The 26133-nt window shown below is 39.9% G+C and overlaps 1 protein-coding gene across 1 annotated transcript; it reads left to right on the top strand.

Annotated features, from left to right (window-relative positions):
* The first annotated feature begins 1762 nt into the window (after nucleotides 1-1762).
* LACC1 (laccase domain containing 1) lies at nucleotides 1763-15469 on the top strand. The gene is made up of 6 exons (XM_060769249.2): nucleotides 1763-2005; nucleotides 6576-7199; nucleotides 8378-8559; nucleotides 10939-11104; nucleotides 12561-12786; nucleotides 13387-15469. The coding sequence occupies exons 2-6, from the start codon at nucleotides 6626-6628 to the stop codon at nucleotides 13559-13561; spliced, it is 1323 nt and encodes a 440-aa protein (XP_060625232.2). The 5' UTR covers nucleotides 1763-2005; nucleotides 6576-6625; the 3' UTR covers nucleotides 13562-15469.
* The last annotated feature ends 10664 nt before the right edge of the window (nucleotides 15470-26133 follow it).

The following is a 26133-nucleotide window of genomic DNA, read 5'->3' as shown; positions in this document are numbered from 1 at the left end:
TGTTCTTGACCTGCATGTTCTCCCGCAGTGAGGGCATCGGTTTCCAGACGGTAGGTGGTCCTGGTCAGGGTTGGCTTGACGTGCCTTCCCCTTGGCACGTTTCTCTCTTTCGCCCTCCATTTGTGCCTCTTCAAATTCTACAGCACTGCTGGTCACAGCTGACCTCCAGCTAGAGCGTTCAAGTGCCAGGGCTTTCCAGTTCTCAGTGTCCATGCCACAGTTTTTAAGGTTGGCTTTGAACCCATCTTTAAATCTCTTTTCCAGTCCTTCAACATTGTGTTTTCTGTTCTTGAGTTCAGAGTAGAGCAACTGCTTTGAGAGACGGTGGTTGGGCATTCGGACAACGTGGCCGGTCCAGCGGAGTTGATGGCGGAGGACCATCGCTTTAGTGCTGGTGGTCTTTGCTTCTTCCAGCATGCTGACATTTGTCTGCCTGTCTTCCCAGGAGATTTGCAAGATTTTTCAGAGGCAATGCTGATGGAATCATTCCAGAAGTTGCATGTGACGTCTGTAGATAGTCCACGTTTTGTAGGCATATAGCAGGGTTGGGAGGACAATAGCTTTATAAACAAGCACCTTGGTATCCCTATGGATGTCCCAATCCTCAAACACTCTGTACTTCACTCGCAGAGCTCAGGCGGTGTTGTATTCGATCTCAATGTTGACTTTTGTGGAGAGGTGGCTGTCAAGGTAGCGGAAATGGTCAACATTTTCTAATGTTACACCATTAAGTTGTATTTCTGGCATTGGAGAGGGATTGGCTGGTGACTGCTAGAAGAGCACTTTGGTTTTCTTGATGGTCAATGACAAGCTGAGCTTCTCGTATGGTTCTGCGAAGGTATTTAGAGTGGCTTGTAGGTCTTCTTCTGAATGTGCATAGGCGACGTCATCAGCATATTGGAGTTCTGTAACTTAAGACTACAACTCTAAATAGGACTGTGCTCCTTCAGTTGAGGGCGCTTCTGCACTGACTATATAATGCAGTTTATTATATGGCGGCCCCAAAACGCACACCACCAATGCACACTGCGGTGTGCATCTAAGGGTATACTATATATTTTTTTAAAATCCCAAGAAAGTCCAAGCAGATGCCAGTGTGTCTCAGATCCAATGTAGATAGGACTCTGAATAAGGATGTTGATGACATGCTGTCAAGGGGTGCACCCACACTGTAGAATTAATGCATTTTGATGCCGCTTTAACTGCACCGAATCCTAGGATGTGTAGTTTGGTGAAACACCAGCACTCTTTGGCAGAGAAGGCAGAAGACCCCATAAAACTACAATTCCAACGGTCCAATAGCTTTGAGCCGTGGCAGTTAAAGTGGAAATTTCGGATCCAGTTTGAGACCCGGATGGTGATGACACAAACCACAAAGCACTGGTATATGTTAAGGGTTTTCTTTTTTACCCTTTTGTGGGAGTTTGGACTTGTCTGCTTGCCACAGTTTGGAGTGCATAAAACAGCCAGTTCAGTAAGGCAAGTGATGGCAGGGTGACACTGGGAGCATCCACACTGTAGAAGGAGTTGGACATCACTTTAACTGCAACAAGGGCAATTCCCTGATCAGATACACAGTGTAAGACACCTGGCAAGCCAAAAGAAACAATAAAAAGCCACACCTGTCTTAAAAAGAGAAGGGAATATGCTCCCTCCCATAGACATGGGTAAGTGTTTGGAAATAATTTAAAAAGAGTGTACTCCTGACAGTGCAGTGCTCCGCCCTTTGCTGCCACGTGTTTCCTTCTGGGGAGAGAAGGGGAAAAGAGGCCAGGGTTCCCTTCCTGTATAGCAGCCCGGAGATGGAAGGGGGGGAGGGAAAAGGGAAGAGCCACCCTGCTGCACAACCCTGGAATTCCCCTATCTAAGTCCCGGCTGGCTGGCTCCTGTTGCAACAGAGGCACTTAGGGCTGCCCCAGCCTGCCTTTTCTTTCCTGCTCAAATGGGATCTGCAAAGGAGAGAAAAGGAAGAAAAGTCTCCAGTGCAAAAGAGCTCTGTAACTGAGTGAGTACAGTTCTTTAATAGTAGGGTCACAGATATTCGGCATTAGAACTACTCTCTTGATGATGATAATGATTGTAATAATAATAATAATAGGTTACAAATTTCTGAACAGAAATTTATTCCTTTCATATTTTTTCTGCTTTTGCATTTGGCAGTGTGGACTCAGATAACCCAGTTCAAAGCAGATATTGTGGGATTTTCTGCCTTGATATTCTGGAATATAGGGCTGTGTGGAAGGGCCCTGAGTTGAGATAAGAGGCTAATTTCCTACCATTATAGTGCTGGACAAATCCATGGGCCATCCAATCTGAATCCAACTTCTAGCCATGCAGGAAAGCACAATCTAAGGACCCCAAACAGATTGCTGTTCAGCCTCTGTTTAAAAGCTTCCAAGGAAGGAGCTTCAATCGCATTTGGAAGCAGTGAGTTCCACTGCTGAACAGCGCTTACAGTCAGGAAGTTCTTCCTAATGTTCAGATGGAATCTCCTTTCCTTTCATTTGAGCCCATTGCTCGAGTCCTAGGCCCTTTCCACACAAATGAATAAAAACCCACATTTTCTGCTTTGAATTGGAATATTTAGCCATGTGGACTCAGATATTGTGGGATTTTCTGCCTTGATATTCTGGGTTATATGGCTGTGTGGAAGGGCCCCTAGTCTCCAGGGCAGCAGAACACAAATCTGGGCCTTCTTCCTTATGACATCCTTTCACATATTTAAACATGGCTGTCATGTCCTACTTCACCTTCTCTTCTACAGGCAAAAGAGATGGCATAAGGTATTGCAGATAAGGCTCCACTTAATCAGATACACAAAAGTTAATGCAATAAATAGGCTAGTTTTTGTCTTTGCTGTAACAACTGGAAGTTTGTGCATTTAATTCAGAGTATCGATGTGACAAGAAGGAAATCAGCACTTTTGAAATGTAGTAATGGAGGAAAACTTTATTGAAATGTTAAACTTCCAAAAAAAAGGCAAATGAATGGGTTTTACAGCAGTGCTTCTTGAACATTTCCCTCTTGCAACCCCTTTCCACTTGAGAAATTTTAATGTGACCCCAGGTATATAGATATTTAATATAAGTATAAAATCAAACATTAATTATAATCAGCATCTACAAAGCTGACTTCCTTTTTTGTGGAGTAGAGCTAAAGCATTTTCTGCAGCATCTACTGTAAACCCAGTACGTTGTTGCTCATGGGGTTTATGTAAATGAGTGATGTTCAGAAACCTTTTACTGTTGCCAAATTAAACATGATTGAACAGAATATATTATACATATCATGAAGCCATTGATTGGGAAAAACAATATCACTTGATAAAGTGGGTGGCAATAGGACAAGAAGCAGATCACACTCCAGATGAATTAATACAGCCAAGGAAGCCAGGAGCCTGGGCTTACAAGACCAGAGCAGGGCAGGCAACGGTCAGAGTTCTTGGAGGTTTTTCACTCATAGAGTTACCATAAGTCAAAGTTGACTTGATGGCAAATAACAAAGAAAGGTAATACAGTAGATCTGATTGAAGCTGCAGTCCTAGGGCCCTTTCACACAGCTCTGTATCCCAGAATATCAAGGCAGAAAATCCCACATTCAGATAACCCAGTTCAAAGCAGATATTGTGGAATTTTCTGCCTTGACGTTCTGGGCTATAGGGCTGTGTGGAAGGGCTCCTAGTGTTGTTTTGTAGCCTGGTTTTGAACATTAATTTGTCGGGAATTAATTCCACTGAGGCCCCTTCCACACAACTGAATAAAATTCCACAAAATCTGCTTTGAACTGGGTCATAACCCATAACAAAGTTGGAAACAGATATTCTGGGTTATTCTGCCTTGATATTCTGGGTTATATGGCTGTGTAGAAGGGCCATGAGTTTGAGAAACATGCATGTCATGAGCAGATCATATAACTTCATAGCTGCAAGTAAATTCCACTGAATTCAGTATAATACATTTGCATGCAAAGGATTTACCTGGAGAAAAATTAAAACACTCCCTATTAGAAACTATTTAATCCAATAGGGTTTCAATAATATCTTATTCAGAATGACATAGGGCTCATCCACACAGCCATATAACCCAGAATATCAAAGCAGAAAATCCCACAATATCTGCTTTGGACTGGGTTATCTGAGTCCACACTGTCATATATTCCAGTCCAAAGTGGAAAATGTTGGATTTTATTCAGCTGTGTGGAATGGCCCTCAGTGTAAGTAATATTCAGTTTCAATGCGACAATATCTAATTTGTAGTGCAAACAAATATGAAAGAACAATACAATATTTAACATGAAGAACAATATTATCCAATATAAACTTACCAGTATTTCAATAAGAAATCTGGGCCTGGTTTTGGCTAATGAGATAGTCAAGTTAATTAGGATTGTTATGTGCCTTCAAGTTGTTCCAGACTTAGGCAACCCTAAGTCTAAAGTTTGGGGGGGGGGAGCAGGTAAATGACCTTGGAGGGGCCTTACTTTGGGGGCCTCTGGTCTATCTCATGTTGGATTTTAGTTTTCTTTTTCCTTGGTGTCAGGACTTTTGTCTCATTAGCATATCATTCACTCACATTTCCTGGTTTCTTTCCCTTGTAAGTTTACAAATCACCTAAGTGCTTATTATCAAGTAATGGAAGAAGTTCTAAAGGCAAGCCTATATTGTGATCTTTATGACTCATGCCTCTACTTTCCCATGGTTCACCTTCACACCATATACATAGAAATAACCTGTTATTTCTAGTCAAACCAGTTTAGCAGATTTTGAAATCATATAAAACATGATCAGAAGGGGGAAAAAGTGTTTACATGCACCCCATAAACTGTTATCTGTTTTTCAAGCTCCCTTTGACTTATAAAAATAAAGCTCTCCTGCTACTTCAGGTCATGCACAAAATGAGTTTTGCTTTTGTGCATGACCTAAATATGACCTAAACATTCCAGGTATTTAGGGAATAATTTGGGCTCTTGGTACCCGCTGAGGTTTAGATCCAGGATTCCACCCAACCCTTATATACATGGATGATAGAGTCCCTTATATACAGCTATGCTTTTTAAGTAAATGCAAAGATTACTGTTGTGAGTGGTTGAATCTGTAGGTAACGAATTCATGGATCTGGTAGACTTTTTCTTTGTTTTATGTCACTAGCATTGCATATAAAGCAATGCTTTTGTGTTGGAAAGATGAGCCGTTTACAAGAAACGTCCAGGAGACGCCCAAGTGTATTTACTCAGTTTTTGAGGAGGTTCTTTCCGTGTCCCCCATCTAGTGGGCTGATTGTCTCTCTGTCTGCTGCTACAGTGATATTGTCATGCCCCTATGTTAAATAAAGCTATGCTCAAAGCCTACTTATGTGAGCTGTTAAAAGCATACAAAACTGTCCTTAATTTTTAGGAGAAAGACTGGATATCATTACATATATCACAGAGGGAGCACATTTTATTTCAAACAAACCTGAAGTGCTGCAAGTATTAGAAAAATAACTTATTTTAAAGGGAATTGAGATTTTAATACTTGAACATGATATTCACATACTTTCCAAGTGAGTTTGGCTATTTTAGTTAACAAATTATACTATTTCCTAAGAGAACGAGAGAGAGCCTTCAGGGTGATTGTCAACTTATGCTGAGCTCATACATTTCAAACAGTTTTTGTCAGAGGTGGTTTTGCCAGTTCCTTCCTCTGAAATATAGCCTGATATTTCTTGGTGGCCTCCTATTGACGCTGACACTGCATATCTTCCAGTATTAGACAAGATCTGGTTCTTTTAAGTTATTTAGAAATACTGTTTATTTAAAAAAAAAAAAAAGTACAGCTTAAATGTGTCTTACTTACATTGAGAATCCTCTTCATATTTCATGCGGTAAGTCTGAGGTTCATGTGCTGTAACTAAGAATGTGGCCTTGTTCATCTTAAGCCCAGTGCTAAGTGAATACAGGATTCCAGCCAGAACAATGAACTGGTCGATTTCTTGGGATTCAAATTCCCCTATTCATCTACATCCTCTAATGCAGTAGTTTTCAACCTGTGGATGGATCCCCAGATGTTTTGGCCTTCAACTCTCAGAAATCCTAACAGCTGGTAAACTTGCTGGGATTTCTGGGAGTTGTAGGTCAAAACACCTGGGGACCCACAGGTTGAAAACCACTGCTCTAATGAAGAAGATGGAACTTATGGGAATGTATGTTCTATGTTCTAATTAATTGACAGTGTTTGTTTCCTACTTTTCTCGTGAAAGGGCTCATTCAACAATAACTTCTGCTTTTCTTAATTGTTGCTTAGACCGCCAGCATGGTACAGTGATTTAGGCATGGATCTAGTTCTAGGGACTAGGATTCAAATCTTCATTCAGTCATTGAAATGCACTGAGTGATTTTAGGCAAATCACACTTTCTCAGCCTCAAAGAAAGGCAAAAGTGAAAATAATCTTGCCAAGAGGACTTTTGACCTGGAAGCAAACAGCAATGTGATTATGGATTTTCTCAATTAGAACATGCATTTAATATGAACAAACTGGTAAAACAAAGAATATAACATTTTGAAAATATATTTTCTCTTTGGGTCTTTATCTTTACAGGTTCATCACTAAAAGCCCAACATCTTCAGGGATTGTCCAGATTGTGCACTATGGCAAAAGCAGTGTTAATTGATCTGTGCCACCTCGGAGCCAACTCTTGGAATAACCAGATTCAGAACTCAATAATTAGAGCATTAGAAACTGTTGGGGAGGAGGAAGTTCCTTCGCAGGCTCCATTTGTTTGCCTTATGTGTTGCCAAGCCTTAAAAAGTAAAAGGAATGGTGAAGATGCGCTCCAAAAAACAATGCAGAGTTTTCACTGCCCGAAGGGAAGATTTGAGATTGTGTGTTCTGAAAATACGGTCGCCACTTTGTATGCCATTAAACAGAAGCTCGATGAAAAAGATATAAATGTAATTAAAATAATGTTGCCCTCGCAAAGAAAGCCACTAATGAAAGAGTATACCAGTCAGCTTTTTACTAGTGTTTACCAGATTGAGTATGAAGATTTAGAGGTGACTTGTGAAGAAAATAATCACCCAAAATCAACAGCACCACAGAGTGAACTAATGTCGCTCTCAGGCCAAGATGCAGAAAAGATCCAAAGTGAGATAAAGATGTTTTTTGAAAGGCTGCCTCCTCTGAAAGGGAAACTCACCCTTCTCAAATCTTCGTTGATTCCAGGTAATGCAGATTTTGTTATATATGTTGCTAAGTTGGAAAGTCAGCATGATGCAATTGTTCCAGGGACACTGGGAGATCAAGATTCAAATCCCTGTTTGATCATGGAACTCTTGGGAAATAATAATAATAATAATAATAATAATAATAATAATAATTTTATTTATATTCTGCCCTATTTTCCCAAAGGGACTCAGGGCAAATTTCAGTCACAAAAAAGCAAACATTCAATGCCTGAATACAACAACCAATACACACACAATAGCGAAAAATAATATCCCAACATATAAAAACAAATTATAACAACATCTAAAATTAAAATATTTTTATTTATTTATTTATTTATTTACAGTATTTATATTCCGTCCTTCTCACCCGCAGAGGACTCAGGGCAGATTACAGTGTACATAAACATGGCAAACATTCAATGCCATAGAAACACAACATATATAGATAGATACTCAGAGGCTATTTAACATTACAGCTTCTGGCCACCAGAGGAGCTGTCACTTCACCATCCGTTTGTAACACTGATGAAGTACTTCCTCATTCTTTGCATACTTCCTAGAGATTTTTATGGCCTCGTAAATCAATTAAATTAGCCTCCCTACATGGTACCTAAATTCCCTACTTGACAGGTGCAACTGTCTTTCGGGTTGCAAAGGTCGACAACAAGCTACACAATTGTGGTTGGAAGCTCACTCTGACCCGGGTGGGCTTCGAACTCATTACCTTTCGGTCAGTAGTGATCTTAATGCAGCTGACTCCCAGCTAGCTGCTCCACAGTCCCGGTGCACATAACCTGTCAAATAAATTACTACTTGCTACTTAAAATGTCCCTTTTCAAGCAAGCATTCGGGGAGTGAGATGAAGTAGTCAAGATAACTTCAGGTTTGGCACAATGTCAAATGTTCTATGTTTTATGTTATCTATGTCCGATGTTTTAAAGTTTACTGGTTTTAATCTATTGTTATATGCTATTTTAGTAATGTGTTGTATTTTATATTTTGTGAGGCATTGATTTTTTGCCATTTACTTTGTTGTGAACTGCTCTGAGTCCCTATGTTGCACCCTATGTTGTGCTGGAACTTATAGCAACATATTGTAGTTGTTCATGAGGCTTATAACAAATCTATACCCTTAAAGTGCTTTTTGTCTTTTTTTAAAAAATGCTTCCTTAGATCATGTCTTCCTCCATGGATTCACTACAAGGACAGGTGGCATTTCCTATATATCAACCCTGAGCTCCTTCAACCTCTTCTGCAGCTCCAAGCGACGTGACCCACCTGCAGTGGTTAAGGAAAACCTTCGTAGGTTAGCTGTCACTGCTGGATTCAACCAAGATACATATCACAGTGTAAAGGTAAAGCCCTGGAACTTCCTCCTCAGAGAGACTAGGATGGCCCCGTTCCTGCTTGCTTTTCGTAGGCAGGTGAAAATGTAACTCTCCCATCAGGTGATTTGGGGAATAATAAGACACAAGATGCTGAGGGAATGGTGAGTTTTGGGGGTCTGTGTAGTTTTAATTGTATTTTAATGTGCATGCTTCGTGAATCAAATATTTTTCCTCATTTTTATATTCTTGTTTTAATTTAACTTAATAGAGTTGCTCTTTTTATTTGCATTATGTTTGCTGTTAGTTCCTGTGTTGGGAGAAAGGCAGGATAAAAATTAGATAAATACACACATAAATTTAAGACCACCTTGCACCAGATGTGGCTAATCCCTATGTGTAATTCTTAAAGACATAGGAACCTTTTCATGATCTAGACAGGCCAAAGCTGTTTCAATGTCCATTATCCCCAATCCGCACTACAGGTAATAAAAAGTGATAGGAGTTACCATTCATTGTCATCTGGGGACCCAAATTGGGTAATAACTGAAGAGCACCAACCACCATGTAAAAAATACATTGTTGGCCCTCTGGATCGATGGGTTTTCTGTCCATGGATTCAATGGCCCTTTGAGGGCAAACCTAAAGCTGATGAAAATGAGTTTGACACCCCTGCTTTGAGGGAACAGCTCAGTTTCTTAAACCTGAAGTTTCCTGTTCAACCTGCTTGGGAAACTCGTAGGTAAAGATAATTTCCATTCAAGAATCTCTGACAGTAGTTTAGGAAGATAACAAAGCTTCCGTATTTCACAAGGCTATGGAATTCAATTCAAGTCCCAGCCACATGTCTTCAAGCTGGTGTCGAGGAGGATACGCAACAAAGGGAGAAATGCTTGCCAAAAGATAAGAAGCAGCACGAGGCCAAAAGATAAGAAGCAGCACAATTTCATAGGAAGGCTAAAGACTGTTCGGTGATAGCAAGATTACATTTGTAATTTTGTATTAATTGCATCCTGTGTTGTGATTAGCACAAGAATGATGGTCTACACAAAGTGCATATTGAAGAAAGGAAATCTTGCGCTGCAAGAGCCATTGTGATCACTAGGGTTGAACTTCAGAATGTATCTGGCACTCTGGGCAAAGCAATGGGAGAACTCAGGGAAAGCATCGTCTGGAATCTTGTTGGCAAACAAGGGATCATAGGGATTACAACCCAACAGCCCTTGTGGCTCAGAGGTTGGGGACAGGTGAAAGGGCATTTTCAAGTCAGGCATCATATCTGCAAGCCTTGTGTCGAAATCCAAACCCCATTCTTCTGACTAACCAGAACAAACTGCAGCCTTCCAGATATTACTACATCAAAACTCCTATCAATCATAGTCATGATCTCTAGTAGTGAGGCATATAGGAGTTGTAGTCCAGCATCTTGAAGATCACATAAAATGACATAGGATTTGACCTGTGGGCCTCAAATTTGATACATACACCTTAAAGGTTTAATCTTTGCCTCCTGATGTTGTAGTCCAGCAGCCCTGGTAAGCAAAGCCAATGGATAAGAATACCAGCATGGAGTAGAGCCAACATGGGGTAGTGATTTGAACCTCAGAAGAAAGCAAAGGCAAATCTCCCCTGAACAAATTCTGTCAAGAAAACTCTGTGATTCGTGTGACTTGTTAGAGTTGCCATGAGTCAGAAATGACTTAAAGACACATAACCACACAGCTTGCAGTTCAACAACATTTGTCAGGCCAGACAGTTCCCCTTGCTGGTGTAAAGGGAAGTAACTAGTGGAAGCTCATGAAAATGACTTCATCATTTTTGTTGACTTCTTGGGGATGAACTGAAGTAAACCTCCAAGGAGGATGACTTCCGCAAGCTGGCAAAAAAAAATCATGTGGATATAGGCAGTCATTGACCTGCCTTCTGACCATTTCAGCGGGGAATGGGCAAAGTTTAGATCAGGCTTTCTGACTTATTCATAAAGATTTCTGGCTTTCACTATACAACAGGAGAACAACAAAACCACATCCTCACAGTTATTCTGCTGGAATGAGGAATTCTCTGTTAGTGAGATCCTGACCAACAGCTTATTTTTATGCAGAAAGGTTGTGAATTCAGTATTACTTCTCAGATCATATATCTGAGCACATGCCTATCTACCTTTTGTTCCTGTTCTTGGCTGCTGGAGCTCAGAGTTTCACCATGTAGTTTTCATAACTCTGAAGTGTGTGAATCAAGGCTTTTTAACACTGAATTTGGGTGTGGTTTGTTAATTTATTACATTAATATCCCACCTTTCTCCCACAGTGGTACCCAAAGTTGTTAAGTAAATAAATTTGCAGGAGATGTTTGAGCAGAAGACCACACACAACAATCCTGGTTTTCTTTTCTTTTTCTTGCTGTTCACAGGTCAACCATGCCAGTGATGTTTGGGTGATGGGAAAGGCCAAACCAGAGAGCTATGATGGAATAGCAACTAACCAGAAAGGGGTAACAATTGCTGCTCCTGGAGCAGATTGCATCCCTGTTCTTTTTGCTGATCCAGTTCAAAAAGCATGTGGTGCTGCTCATTCAGGTAAAAAGATTATTTTGCTGTTTTGCAAAAGGAATCAATTATACAAACCTACCTATGGTTTTAATCTTTTTGTAAACTTTCCTAGTTGGAGATGCTGTTCTCCTTTTTTTCTGCCTTAGGATGTATTCTCACTTTTAAAAGCATCATTAATTGCTGCTGTGTTTTTCAGTGAGATTTTTCACTGTCTCACCATCATTCTCCTTTACCCCTCAAAAATACATCTACAACAGTGGTTCTCAACCTGTGGGTCCCTGAATGTTTTGGTCTTCAACTCCCAGAAATCCGAACAGTTGGTAAACTGGCTGGGATTTCTGGGAGTTGTTGACCAAAACACCTGGGGACCCACAGGTTGAGAACCACTGCTCTACAGTTACAGTTGGGGAGCAATCTTTTTGGCTGTAATATACTTTTTATGTCCTCAATTGAAGCCATAGGTTTTTAACTTTAAGCAGGAATTGAAAATACTTAATTTCATTGAAATAATATTCTATCTTTATCATAGCCGCTTCCCTAATCAGAAAGCTGGAATGATAATAGAGTTGGACTTGATGTGAATAGAGAAGATGTACAACTTAAAAGATGTACAACTCTTGTTATTGTTCCACCCCATGTTGCTGATTTATTTTGTTGGAATGAAGTGAAGACTTATCCTTTCCTATGTTGCTGTAGTCTCTTGTCACTGCTTCCTGTTTCTTTGTTTAGTAACAGTGGATAATATGTTTTTGCAGTCTTTAAACCAGAGCTTTCCAAACTCTGTGTTGTGACACATTTATGTGTAGGCTGCAGTGTATAGGTGTGTCATGCAGACCGCTGAGTCTATGTGAAATAACAAATAAATCATATATTTTTGAACATATAAATGAAAGGTTTTCATGAGATAGATTGTGTTCCCATACATTTCATTATTACAATTTATGTATGTATCGCTATTTCTTACAAAGGGTTGATATAACCTCCGGGGCGAAATTCTGTCCTCTGGTTTGCTAGGAAAACTGACTTACTGTTTCGCAAAATGCTGTGTGCCTAAAAAGTGTGCCACCAACATGAAAAGATGGGGAAGCTGTGGTTTAAATGGTTATTCACAATGATATTGGCAATGATGCTTTCTGTCATGCCAGACTTAACTTCAATTGTGATTCGTCATACACACTTCCGTGCCAACCTGTGTTATCTAGAACATAGTGGACAGAGAGCCTAAATTGCTCACTGGAAGCTATAATTTAGAGGAGGCATTCCTACAGTATTTTTTTATAAATCTCTCTCTGGTGGAGTTAGCCTCCAAGTTGTCTTGGACTTCATACTTGATGTTTAAAAAACTAAATTAAATCCACATTTTTCCATCCAGTCCTGCACCTTTACACACAATCTTTGAAAATAGGATTTGTGGTCTTGAGTTTTCTTCCATTCTTCAAAATCCTAAATTTTGTCACATTTCCTTTCTTCCCCTGCATCTCAGGTTGGCAAGGCACATTGCAAGGAGTTTCTATGGCTGTTGTTAATGCTATGATAATGGAATATGGCTGTAATGTGAAAGACATCCTTGTGGTTTTGGGGCCATCTGTTGGGCCTTGTTGCTTTAAACTACCACAGGAATCAGCCCAAAAATTTCACATGATTGATCCAAAATGTGTAAGGCTTTATGAATCTTCACATCCTTACGTTGATATCCGAAGAGCTACACGGTAAGCTTCACCTTTTTTATTATCCATGGTGATACAGTATGTGTAGTTTGCCGAGTGAGATACCTAATCACTGGCGAAGTGTAGAGAATGGATGGAAAGAGGTGATCATGGTTCTCTCACTTATCGCAGGTATTATGTTCCAGGACCACCCACGCTAAGTAAGGACACTATACACACACACACACACACACACAGTATTTAAAATCCTATTTACTGTAAATTCTAACTTTTTATGATTTGTAATATTCTTTTAGTGTTAGAATGAATATTTTTAATATATTTTATACATTTTGTGGTTTTAAAATCAGAAATGCCTTGCCCGACTTACCGGGCAAGGGCCATTGCAGCGGTGGGCGCCTTCTTGCTGGCCATGCTGTTTGCAGGGGGCTTCTTCTTCCCAGAAGCCCCCCACATGGTAGGAAGTTTCCTGCCAGCTGGCCAAGCGGCGGGAAACTTCCTGCCATACAGGGGCACATAAATCAGCTTGAAGAATAGCTCTTTCAAACAGGTGTATGATATAACATAATAATCATCATCTCTTTCCCCTTTCTTTCTTTCTTTCTTTCTTTCTTTCTTTCTTTCTTTGTCTTCCTGGAAAAGTGTTCTTCTGGAAGCTGGAGGAGTTCTTCCTCAGAACATTCAAGATGATTCTGTGATGGACCCAAACCAAAATATCACTCTCTGTACATCATGTTGCCCCAATCAGTTCTATTCTCATGTCCGTGATGGTGAGAACTTTGGGACACAGGTTGGATATATATCAATTAAAGGCTGAGAGCCCATCACAAGAAGGATTAATGTGGAAGAAACTGTCGGTGAAGTAATGATGACGTTGCCTTATCTTGGGTTCTTCCATTGTTCCAGTTTTCAGCTGGAGCCCTTCTGCCATATCTTGTGACCAGCAACTGTCCGGAGAAGGGGGAAATATTCTCCCATCACACACACCTTGGGAGATTTTAGTGGCCTTTCTGTATGTTTATGTGGCAGTACAACTTTGGAAAATGACATTTAGTTGATTCTCAAAATCCTGCCTCAGGTGGAGAACCATTACAAAGATGTCTGTACTACAGATCGTTTTCTTGATCTCCACCCACCTCAACCTGCCCATGAGCTGCATTGCTGTTTCAGGTGAAGCCAAAACTCCCATGTCTTACCTTAAAATATCCAGTGGGGTGCTATCAGAACGTGGATGACACCCAAATCTATTTCTCTGTGCCTTCAAAACAGCTTTAGCTAAGGATAGCGTGTCTCCCCTGAATTAATGTCTGGAGGAGGTAATGGGTGGGATGAGGAAAAACAAATTGAAACTGAATCCAGATAAGACAGGTTAGGAACCTTGCCATCAGGAGTCCTAACCTGGGAATCGAGGTGTGTAAACCAGTTCTGGACAAGGTTACACTCCTCCTGAAAGACTGTCCACAGCTTGGGAGTGCTGCTGAATCAGTCTCTCCAAATGTCAGCCCAGATAGTTGTGAAGGGCATAAGTGCTTATTACACCGGCTGTACCCATTTCTAGAATTGGAGGACCTAAAAATGGTAGTGCATGTGCTGGCAATCTCGAGGTTGAACTATACAATTGGACTACCTCTGTACCAAGTTCAGGAGCTCCAGTTAGTTCAAAACACAGCAGCCAGATTGGTTTCAGGACCATCTAGAAGTGAGCATATAGCTATACTAAAAGCTCTCCACTGGTTGCCAGTTTCTGAGCAAAGTATAAAGTGTTGGCTATGACCATTAAACCCTACATATTTTGAGTCCAGGTTACCTACAGGATCGCCTTCTCCTGCACAATCCATTTTTAGGACACAGGTCCTCCAGGGAGCTGCTGCTCCAACCAGCCAGAACCCGACTGGTGACTGTCACCTAGAGGACACAACTGAAGACCTAACTCTTCCACCTTCCTACCCAGTCAATTCTGTAAATTTTAATCTGCGTTTCATCAGTGGATTTGAAGTGGTATTTTAACTCTGTGTATCATAATCTTCCGGATCCAATTCAAGGTGTAGGTGATCACCTACAAAGCCCTAATCGGTTCAGGGCCTGCCTATCTCCCCTATGAACCAGAACACACTTTAAGATCATCTGGGGAGGCTCTGCTCTTGCTTTCACTGCCATCTCAAGCACGGCTGGAGGGAAGGGGAGAGAAGGCCTTCTCGATGATGGGCCCCCAGCTCTGGAACTCACTACCCAAAGATATTAGATTGGCACCTACCCCTTCCACTTTTCATAAGGAGTTAAAAACCTGGTTGTTCCGTTGTGCATTTGATTAGGCAGTTCGCCAGAGAATTGGATTGACCTAGCCGTAGCCCTTTGCACTTTTGTTGGCTTTCCCACCTGTAATCCTATACTGTAAATCCCTAAAGCCGTGTCCCTCCTGGCTGTGACTCGAACAGAATTGAATCGTATTTTGCACATTCCCTGGGCTCTATCTAGGAACGACTGTACATTCCTGATCCCTCTGCACTCAGCACCTAATCTTCAGCCATTATACTGTTTTTAAAATGTGTACTTGTGATTGTAACTGTTTTTATGATGTTGTTGTGATTTTGATTTGTTTTCATTTTATTTTATTGTGTATGTTTTACTCTGTATTTCGGGTTTGTCCCCTTATAAGCCGCCCCGAGTCATTTCGGGGAGATGGTGGCAGGGTATAAAAATAAAGTTATTATTATTATTATCATCATCAGTGTTTTTATCTCTTTGTTTTAACAATGTTTTACCCTGTCTCGAGCCACAGGGGGAGGTGGGCAATAATTTAATTCATATTATCATTGTCATCATCATCATTACTATGGGAAAACCCCATGTGAAACTCTGCCATCAACATATTTGGTACTGGAGGGCAACAAAGCTGACCACAAAATTGAAAATAAGGCTGCTGCTTTAGTTTTGACAAACAGATTAGATGGTTCATTGCCTCTCTAGTTCACCTTTGGAAACAGATATGAGGGAGAGAAAAATACAGTATCATTGTAAGAGGTGAATCTATACCAAGAGTGTTCTTTTCCATTTTAAATGGTATGCATGGTTACATTTAATTGTCACTCAGGACATTTTTTTAATGAAATTCCAAGTTGCTGTCATGTGTCTACAATACTGTTTAGTACAGTAAGTGCCTGAAACTGTAAGTTCCCCACTCTTCGAAATGGATTTGTCAGATGCATTTCCCTCACTGCATTATTTGTCACACTAGGTACAGTCTGATACCGTTACAGCATCTCATTCTACACTGAACTAGAAAAATCATATATAGATTCTGTTCTAATGTAAAACATTTTTTGTTCTCTGTCCCTTCCCCAAGTTGATTTTACCATCTATACTGATTAAAAAGTACAGGAGAACACATATGCTTGAAGGCTGTTTTGTGACATTTTTGTTGTTCTGCTTATTGAACGTATACACGCAATATAGCCTATAGATTTCTCTGTTGTTTATTTGTAAGCCTAAGCTTGCAGTTGCAAATCTGATCCGCTGGGTGTCACTGTGTAGTTAGAAATGCCAGGGGAATACACTTCCCATGGATTCAGCCAGTCTTTCCCAACCTGATTGTCTTCCAGATGTGTTTGGCTGCAGCTCTCAACATTGCTCATCATTCCCAGCCAGTGGCCATGACAGGAGTATCTGCAGAGCACCAGGCTGAGAGAGCTTTTGGATTAACACATACTTTTACGTGTTAAATACAGTAGAATGGGTTTGTCTGCTGAGATTTTTGCCTGCACACTGGTTTTGAACAACCATCTTGGTGACTGAACAGCAGCAAGGTGCTGCAAAAGTTACTCTAATCACCTAAAAATGTAGGAAATTTTGACATAATCAGAATGGTGCACAGTACAATCATGGAGAGTTTCTTTCTCAGTCCTATATTAACAACTGCAGAAAATCCTATATTCCTACACAAAATATATTCCACTGAACATTGGGATAATACCTCATAACAATGCTTGAAGCACTGCCATGACAAGCACAGCCAAACAAGAAAGCTGACTAACCAACCATGGCAGCAGCTTCTCCTGGTTGCAGTTGCTACTCACTTAAGGAGACCAGTGGATCACTACCAGCACCAACTTTCTGGTTTTGCCTTCAGGCTTGAGCAGATGGCATCAGCCATCAATTCATCTTTAGCTTCTCTGGCCAAAAAAGACAGGGAAGGAAAGAAGGCAGCTCTAAATATCCATGTGGAAGGGGGTGGGGTGCAAAGAGGCAAGTTGTAGTGAGCTGCTTTGGAGGTACATGGGTTGATATCAGTGGTCTTCTGCTCTTCTCGAGAAGGTTTTCCAGTTTTGGGAGCTTTCAGATGTTGTATTGTGAGTTTTAGGAATAACTCACAGAAAAGAGAATTGTCTCCTGTGTTGCATATCCAAGATTAAGCAGTACAAGCTGGAGGAAAAAATCTTTTAATTTCACATGTTACGTAGCTAATGGCATTGTTCTCAAGCTAGGACCAGCAACATACCGTTCTTAAAAAGCAAAGGGAGCCTTTGGTACACTTGGGCATGATAGAAACCAAAGAATCTTACAATTAAAGATAAACATGGAGCCAAAATACTACCTCTTAAGAATGTTGGAAATAGAGAAGAGAAGAAATAAAGAGGTTTTGTTTATCTGATCTGAGCGGCTAGGATAGTATATACCAAACTGGAGATGCAAAGAAACACCGGCGATGGACCAATGGACATTGAAAATGATGGAAATAATGAACATGGACAGGTTGACATATCTATTGAAAATAAAGCAAGGAAGTACAGGATTTCAAATGTATTGGCAACTAGTAAAAGAATACTTCATAAAGGAAAAGATGACTATTAATATGAATGAGAAAGAAAGAATAATTCATATGAAATAATTGAATGCAAACTATGTATGATTCAAAGAAAGGGGAAATGGAAGGAGATATGAAAGATAAGGAAAGATTCAGAATAATACACTACAAAGTAGAAAGAAGTCATTTTGTAAATACGTTTATTTTTAGTGTGCCGAGTTTGGGTTTTGTTTTTTTCTATTCCACTTGGTTCACTTTTGTCTTTTCTATGTCCCCTTAACCCCTATGTTTTTATCCTGTTTAAATTTTTGTAACAAGAAACCATTAATAAAAACTATTTTTAAAAAAGGTAAGGTCAAGGATTGTACATGTTAGAGGAGCACCATCCTTGCTAGGGTAGCCTTCTCTGTTGCCTTCTTTGGCCAAATGCACAGCACAACTGACATTGCAACAGAAACCCTTTAAAATAGTAAGACATTGGAGGTCTATGACCATTAAGGATAAAATTACATCTTTCAAAATTTTACACATCATTTTAAAAGGCTCCTAATCTGTTGCTTTACTAACGAGAGAGAGAAAAACATCTTCCTCGGGTAATAGCAGCATGGGATTGTTTGGAAACCACCATCATTTAATATTATGAGAGAGTATACACCAGCCATGATTTCTCTTATTTCCCTCAGTGGTGGCAAAAAGCTGATGAAAGTATCATTTTGTTGTTATTGTTCCCTAGAGCAAGAGGCCAGATCTAAGCCTCATGCCAGTCAGATGAGACCCTGTGAATTGAAAGGAGGCATTTGTTTGTGGGTTGTAATGAATATTTTCTCAATCAGCAGTGTATGAAGTGATTCTTCTGAATGAGCAGCAGTTGTTCTCCTTGTCTCTCCTCCTAGGCTTATGTTCTGATGGTTTCAGAACCATTTTAAATGCGTTGGTTAAAAAATAGAACGAGTTCATATAGAGAGCTAAATGATGTTATGCCTTCTGACCTCTACAATGGACAATGCAGCTTCTACATACATGGCAAATACAAAAAGGCTTGTGATGCTATAGAAATGGATTTCTCCTTCTTCTCTTTACATATATGTAATTTACCATCCTGATCTAGATCAACCTCTATAAACTCATAAGCAGCAACAATAGTCATTACTTACTTAAAGTATCTTACTTCTCTGTCTACAGAGGTGTATAACCAATGTAAAAACAAATCCATAGAAAAGTAAAAATGACAAATATGCCATAAAACAATATTCACAGAGGTGGTAAGTTCACTACACTTAGCAGAGAAGACAAATGGCAAGGTGTTTCCATGAATGCAGACATGGTAAATTGGAAGACTAAAATGGATCCCAGGTATTTTGCTGCCCACCACTACCACTACTACTACTACTACTACTTCTTCTTCTTCTTCTTCTTCTTCTTCCTCTTCTTCCTCTTCTTGTTATTATTATACTGACACAAAAACACAGTATGTCACAGCAAACAAGATATATATGCTGGATTTTGTATCACAAAATCACAAGTCAAACATTTCCCAAGCTTCTATTTATGTATATCCCACCTCTCTTCCCATGGAGATCAAAGTGGCTAACATCTATCCATACTATTGCTCAGTTTAAAATGAGCAATACAAAAGTTTTTTTAAAAATTAAATAATTTTTTTCATGTCAGGAGTGACTTGGAAACTGCAATTAAATAATAATGTGGTAAAAACAATTAAAATACAGCAAATACATTAAATGGCCTTAAACTCATATCCCACCAATCCCACCCACATATCGTTTCCTTCATAGGAAGAAATATTGGGGGTGTTGGGCTACGGGGAAAAGCCAATGTTGGTTGTGTTAATCATCTTCTCTTTCTTGCCTCACTTTGCATTGTTGTTAGTTATTCTTGTTTTTATTTTTGCACTGCTGCTTTTTGTGAGTCTCTCTCTCACACGCACATACAATCCTGACCAACTTGTTCCAGTGAAAAGTCATAGGGAAGGCTTTCCCACCCTCCGATCTGCTTGTCAGATTGAGGCAAAGGGAAATGTCTAACCCTTCAGACAGGTTTTATGCAACACTCCACATGCAGGGTGGCTCATGCTGTTTGGGTTTTTAAAGAAAGGATGGTTGCTTGAATTTTCCAGAAAGGAAGGGAGCTTCTATGTTGAAGCCACTCGGACTTTTGTATATTTAAAAACAGTGAGAAAGATTAGAGGAACGTGTTATGGGCCAGATTTTGGAAAGCAGGTAGAAAATATGGGAGGTTGACTTTTTCCCCTTTCTATAATAATAATATAATAACTTTATTTTTATACTCCGTCTCTATCTTCCCAAAGGGACTTGGGGTGGCTTACAAAGGGACAAGTCCGAACAAACACAGATTAAAACACTTACAATGCAGTAAGTAAAATCAAAGACAAAATCAAAATATCAGAAATAAAATAAAACACATCACAATAACACAGCACAACATCATAAAAGCAATCCCTAGGCCAACAGTAAAAATACTAATCTCAGAAGGCTAAGAGTTTGTGCAATAGTTTCTGGATAGTGCTAAGGAAAAGTGCAAAATCCGATAGGGCTAAGGAGGGTAATGTCATTTGGCATAAAAATGCCAGGGCACAGGGAAGAACTAAAGCGCAGGAGATGTTGGTAATAAAGGTAGACTGTTGATCATAAAGCTGTTGGTCATAAAGGTAGGCAGCGCCCAAGGGGAATCAGGAAAGTGAATGCACAGTAGGATTGTTAGAGATAATTTTCTGACTCATAATTCAGGAGTAGGATTATCCCACAAATGTGTAAAACGACAAGGTTTCTGCAGGTGGGGAAGTGCAGCCAGCCTTAATATACTTGGGTATACCTTTAAAAGCAGCCACAACACTTCTTGTTAACCAAGAATGATAGTACATGTATGGATTGTATTATTTTTAAAAAATGAAAATGTGGTAAACTTAGACTACAGTTCCCAGATACAGTCAGCACGATATTTATGGTTCAAAAAGTAACTTTTCTGGCAAAGTCATTGAGGACGTTACTTCCCATACCCTGGTGAAGACCTTGCCTGAAGAGGTCCCAGATTTTGTCACTCCCATTAAACATGATCCTCAGCTGCCCAGTATTGGAATCAAAAGTAAATACTGTATTTTCTGGCGTATAAGATGACTGGGTGTATAAGACGACCTCCAACTTTGCCAGTTAAAAAATAGTGTTTGGGATATACTCGCCGTATAAGACTATCCCTCTTCCAACGCACACCAAATAAAAATTTAAAAATCATCAAATTTGATTTCAATATGGTAATTTTCCTATTACTGTACCTCCTTCTCTACCTCTCAGATCTTGCACATGCACTCCTGCAATCCTCAGGAACGAGATCTGAGAGGCAGAAAGGAGGTACGGTAATAGGGCTGGCCAGACAGGTGAAAGAGGTGTGTTTTTCCAGGCACAGCGCTGCTCTATCTCTTTTTTCCATACCCTGGGAGTCCCAGACGCTTGCAGCTTGCTCTGCCCTTCACTTATATCTTCCCAGTGAGGTGACCCCTCACCTCATCATCGGGACCACATTAAGTCACTTCATTCCATGAATCCTGGTGAGTGGATTTTCTTTTTCCGTATTTGTACAGCACTGCCTTTGCTGCTTTTATACGGTTGCCGCATACGGCAGGAATGAGGCCGCAGCCATTTTTGAGCTCTCCCCACCATATGTGGAGGGAGCTCGTGGCACATTGGGTTAAACCCCTGTGCCAGCAGGACTGAAGACCGACAGGTCGCAGGTTCAAATCCAGGGAGAGCGTTAATGAGCTCCCTCTATCAGCTCCAGCTCCTCATGCGGGGACATTAGAGAAGCCTCCCACAAGTATGATAAAACATGAAATCATCCGGGCGCCCCTGGGTAACGTCCTTGCAGATGGCCAATTCTCTCACACCAGAAGTGACTTGCAGTTTCTCAAGTCGCTCCTGACACGACAAAATATATATATATGTGGAGACCTCAGATTCTTCAGCCCAGCTCAGAAGTTTCAGCACCCTCCCTATAAGACGACATCCGGTGTATAAGACAACCCCAACTTTTGAGATTTTCCTGGGTTAAAAAGTAGTTTTATACACCAGAAAATACAGTATCTGTACTTGAAGAACTGGCCGGCTTGCTTTCCTATTGAATAGTCTTGTTCTCTAGTAAATACACAGAAGATTGCAGACAACAATCTTCTGTGTATTTACAACAGGTATTATCTAATAATATGATCTGTTTCACCAAAACTCCAACTGCCACTTGTATAGATATAAGGTGCATAGGAACAACATCTGCCATGCGTTAACATCTGCTGTGCTGCAGAAAAGGCCTTAACACACCCATCGTGCTGAAGTATTATATCAAGAGGGCCAAATTATTTCAATGAATGATGAGGCAGTTTTCACATTAACGTCAAGTCCTACTCAAAATAACTGCAGGTGTTGGAGTTGCTTTCCAATTCAAAGCAAGGACATTGACAACCAACTGACATGTTTCAATAGAGTTTGATGAGCCACATGTTCACTAAAAATAGCCAAATGGGAGAACTTCATGTTCATCATTTAATTTTATCTTTGATCAAACAAGCATTTATTTCAATGCAACAGTTCTTTCCAGGAATCAAGTGTGACTGTGAAATATCATGACCCATTGCTCTTCACTTGCTTGATCTAAGTCTAAATACCAAATTTGGTCAAAACTGGTTCATAAATGGACATTCTAAAGAGAGAGAAATACTAAAGTACAGTCAGTCCCTGAGTTACAGACATCAGACTTACAAATGTCTCATAGTTAAGAATGGGGGTGAGACAACACAGAGTGAGAGAAATCTTCCCCACTGAAGGGAAATTCACACCTACAAGAGTTATTATGGGGGAAAGGTGTCTCCGCTGAAGCTTTAGCACCAATCCTTATTTCCACAACAAGCCACATTTTTAAAAAAATCTAAATATCACAGGGACAGAAAGTGAGGTGAATTCTTCTGAACGGGAACAGACAGCAAAGCAAACACCACAGGGGTGTGAACCCTTTCCTTTGCCATCCAAAACACACACACACAGAGATGGAGTTAGACTTTAAAATGTACCTGTTCGGACTTACATACACATTCAACTTAAGAACCAACAGAGCCTATCTTGTTTGTAACTCGAGGACTGCCTGTAGATTGGGGGGTACACAGAGTAGTCAATGGACTGACTGGTTCAAAACCTGGCTACAGACTTTTGATTCCATTGGGTAATGCATGACGTTTGGTGATTGTGATCAAGATGTGGATTTGCATACTGTTACAGATACATATTTAAAACTATAGGATAGATATGACATACATGCTAAAATAAATTACCATATTTCAATTCCGGTTTTGGGTCTGCCCTAACTAAAAATAAACGAGAAATAACTTTTTGAAGCAAAGAGCTGGACCAGTTTTGACTATACCCCTCTGTTGTACCCCTAAGGCAATGAGATTTAAATCTTCTTTGGGTTAAGGAAGGCCTTTATGAACTGTATACTTGAAGTGCTCCATCTAAACAAGCCACGAGGAAAGGTGAATAAGAAATACTATTATTATTATTATTTTTATTATTATTATTATTATTATTATTTGAAACATAACAAGATGAGTCCACAGCAGATACTCTGCTGGCTGTTGTATTGGATCACATGTCGGACACTTCCCAAGTGTCTAGGATTGTGTGGTGTATCAGCAAATAATACATGCAGATCCCAGTAAGATGGCCTTCTGTAGGTGGCAGATGGTGATTTTGGCAGTGCCAATTGTGTTTAAGTGCAGGCCAAGGTCTTTAGGCACTGCACCCGGTGTGCCGATCACCACTGAGACCATCTTGACTGGCTTGTGCCAGAGTCTTTGCAATTCGATCTTTAAATCCTCATATCGTGTCAGCTTTTCCAGTTGTTTCTCCTCAATCCTGCTGTCACGTGGAATTGCAACATTGATGATCCATACTTTGGTTTTTAAGACTATCGTCAGGTCAGGAATATTGTGCTCCAAAACTCTGTCAGTCTGAATTCAGAAGTCCCAGAGTAATTTGACGTGTTCATTTTCTGTAACTTTTTGAGGCTTGTGATCCGACCAGTTCTTATTGACAGGCAGATGGTATTTATGGCACAAGTTCCAATGAATCATCTGAGCAACAGTTTTATGCCTCTGTTTGTAGTCTGTCTGCGCGATTTTCTTGCAGCAGCTGAGAATGTGATCTATTGTTTCATCCGCTTCCTTGCAGAGTCTACATTTGGGATCTGTCACCGACTTTTCAATTCTGGAAAATAATAATAATATACCACTTTCAGTGTTAGCATGGATCCATGTGATCTTTCTTAATCAATGAAAAGCAACTGTATACTTGAAGTGCTCCATCTAAACAAGCCATGAGGAAAGGTGAATAAGAAATACTATTATTGTGGTTGTTGTTGTTGTTGTTGTTTGAAACACAACAAGATGAGTCCACAGCAGATACTCTGCCTCATCACACTGAGGTCCTTGATGTGGGGCACAGAATAGAACAGCTGGGCAAATCTGGTAGTGAGGTAATTCTGTTGCCCGACACCCCACATTGCCCACACCACCTACTTGCCTATCACATGGCGGAAAGGGTAGCTTTCTAGCTTGATCCTGCATTGTCCCCATGATACTCTACCTTAACATGGGTAGTCCGCCATGTTCACGTTTCCCCTTCCCACCACGCTTCCTTGACTCAGCTGGCATGGAGCCCCACAGGAAGTAGATGTGCACTGTGGGATGAGATCTGGCGGGCTCCATGCCGGTTGCATGGAGGAAATGTTGTAAGACGGTGAATTTATCTAATGTGATGAGGTCCTATGGCTGACATCCTGTTGATTAATTCTAACCAGAGTATACCCATTGAAACAATTGCTGAATGGTGAGTCACCCCATAGGTAACTCCCACTGACTGTATTGTTCTACTCTAATTAGGACTAACAAGTTACAGGATGTTGCAGCATGCTTGGAAGTCATTTTAGACTTAGGACAACTTCAAAAGCAGTCTTCAGGGGGTTTCTCCACAAGATTTGTTCAAAGGAGGTTTGTCAATGCTTTTCTCTTGAGGCTGAGACAGTGGGGCCTGTCCTATGTCACCCAGTGAGTTTCCATGACCATGTGGGGATTCACACCCAGAATCCCAGAGCCTTATGATCTGCAGGCAAAAAGCATAGGGAGAAGGAGCAAACAGATGGATGTATGATCCCAGATGAGATGCTTACTATACAATCCTGCTGTTTCCTTTGGGAAGTTGTATACATGGTTTAGGCATCATCCTCATTGATTTGTGACCCTCCTGCTTTCTCTTCAAGGGCCTTTGTGGGTCAAGTTGAGGAGAGAAAGAGGTCTCACACACGAAGAGGGATAAATAAATACTTATACTCCTGGGTGGAGGACATAATAATAATAATAATAATAATAATAATAATAATAATAATAATAATAACAACAACAACTTAAAATACATAGAGAAAACATGACCATTAAAATAGATATATTAAAAGGTATAATGAAAAGATTAAATTTCCACAAATATACCACAACAGTACATGTTTTTGTACTTCAAAATATCCCCATTTGTTTGTCGTTATGGGTAACATTCATATCATTTTTATCTATTTTGAATTTTAAAAACCGATAATCAAAGCTGATGTTAATTGATTTCATTCCAATCCCCTTTTCATTTTCCCCCCAATCTGGGCCCCAAGAGAGTTCAAAACAGATTAAGATAAAACACGGCAGAATATTATAGCATTAAATATTAAGCAATCTATTACATGGAAACCAGTACCAATTAAATACAAGTTAAAAACATTCAAAGCAAACAACGAGAATAAAAGTACAGTCAACATCTCCTCCTTGATGAAAAGACTCTTCCACAGCAACCAGTGAATAGCTAAAATCCTGTCTAAATAAAATGGGGTTTGCTTTCCACCAACTCTTTTCTTATCTTGCTAATTTCTACCATTGAGAAAAGAGAAAACATGACATTAAAAAAACAGAATGTACTTTATGATCTATATAAATAAAAATGTAATGTTCATTTGTGGGATTAATATGACTCAAAAAACACTGGATGAAGTGACACCAAATTTGGATACAATATACCTATCAGTCCAACAAGTGACCATCACTCATAAAAACACTGAAAAACACAGCAGAAGAGATTAAAAAAGCCAAAAAGCAAAAAATTACATTACAGCGCATGTGCATGTGTAAAACCACACCCACACCCACACCCACACACACACCCACACACATATATATATATATGCAAACACACATATATACACATATACACACACAAAACACATATACACAGACTGGGCCACAGCAACGTGTGGCAGGGAATAGCTAGTTGTTTATAAATCACTTTATAATTTAATTATAATCATAAAATGAATGTATGTTTATATTTGTAGAAAGAGTAAGATACCTTGCGAGTAAATCCAATAGAATTTGTCTTCTCTTCTGTGTCATAAAATTTTAATATACACCTAATATAGATTATTTTGAAAGGATTATATGCACAATCCTTCAGTTCCTCAGCCCCTCTCTCAAACCACCT

The sequence above is a fragment of the Anolis sagrei genome, chromosome 3 (assembly GCF_037176765.1).
Source record: "Anolis sagrei isolate rAnoSag1 chromosome 3, rAnoSag1.mat, whole genome shotgun sequence".
Taxonomy (NCBI): Eukaryota; Metazoa; Chordata; class Lepidosauria; order Squamata; family Dactyloidae; genus Anolis; species Anolis sagrei.
This window is presented reverse-complemented; position numbering and strand designations above follow the sequence as displayed.

Excerpts from the sequence above, each read along its gene's own strand:
- LACC1 (XM_060769249.2), top strand. The coding sequence starts at position 6,626 with ATGGCAAAAGCAGTGTTAATTGATCTGTGCCACCTCGGAGCCAACTCT. Across the intron at positions 8,560-10,938 it reads ATACATATCACAGTGTAAAG|GTCAACCATGCCAGTGATGT; the intron begins GTAAAGCCCTGG and ends TGCTGTTCACAG. Across the intron at positions 11,105-12,560 it reads ATGTGGTGCTGCTCATTCAG|GTTGGCAAGGCACATTGCAA; the intron begins GTAAAAAGATTA and ends CCTGCATCTCAG.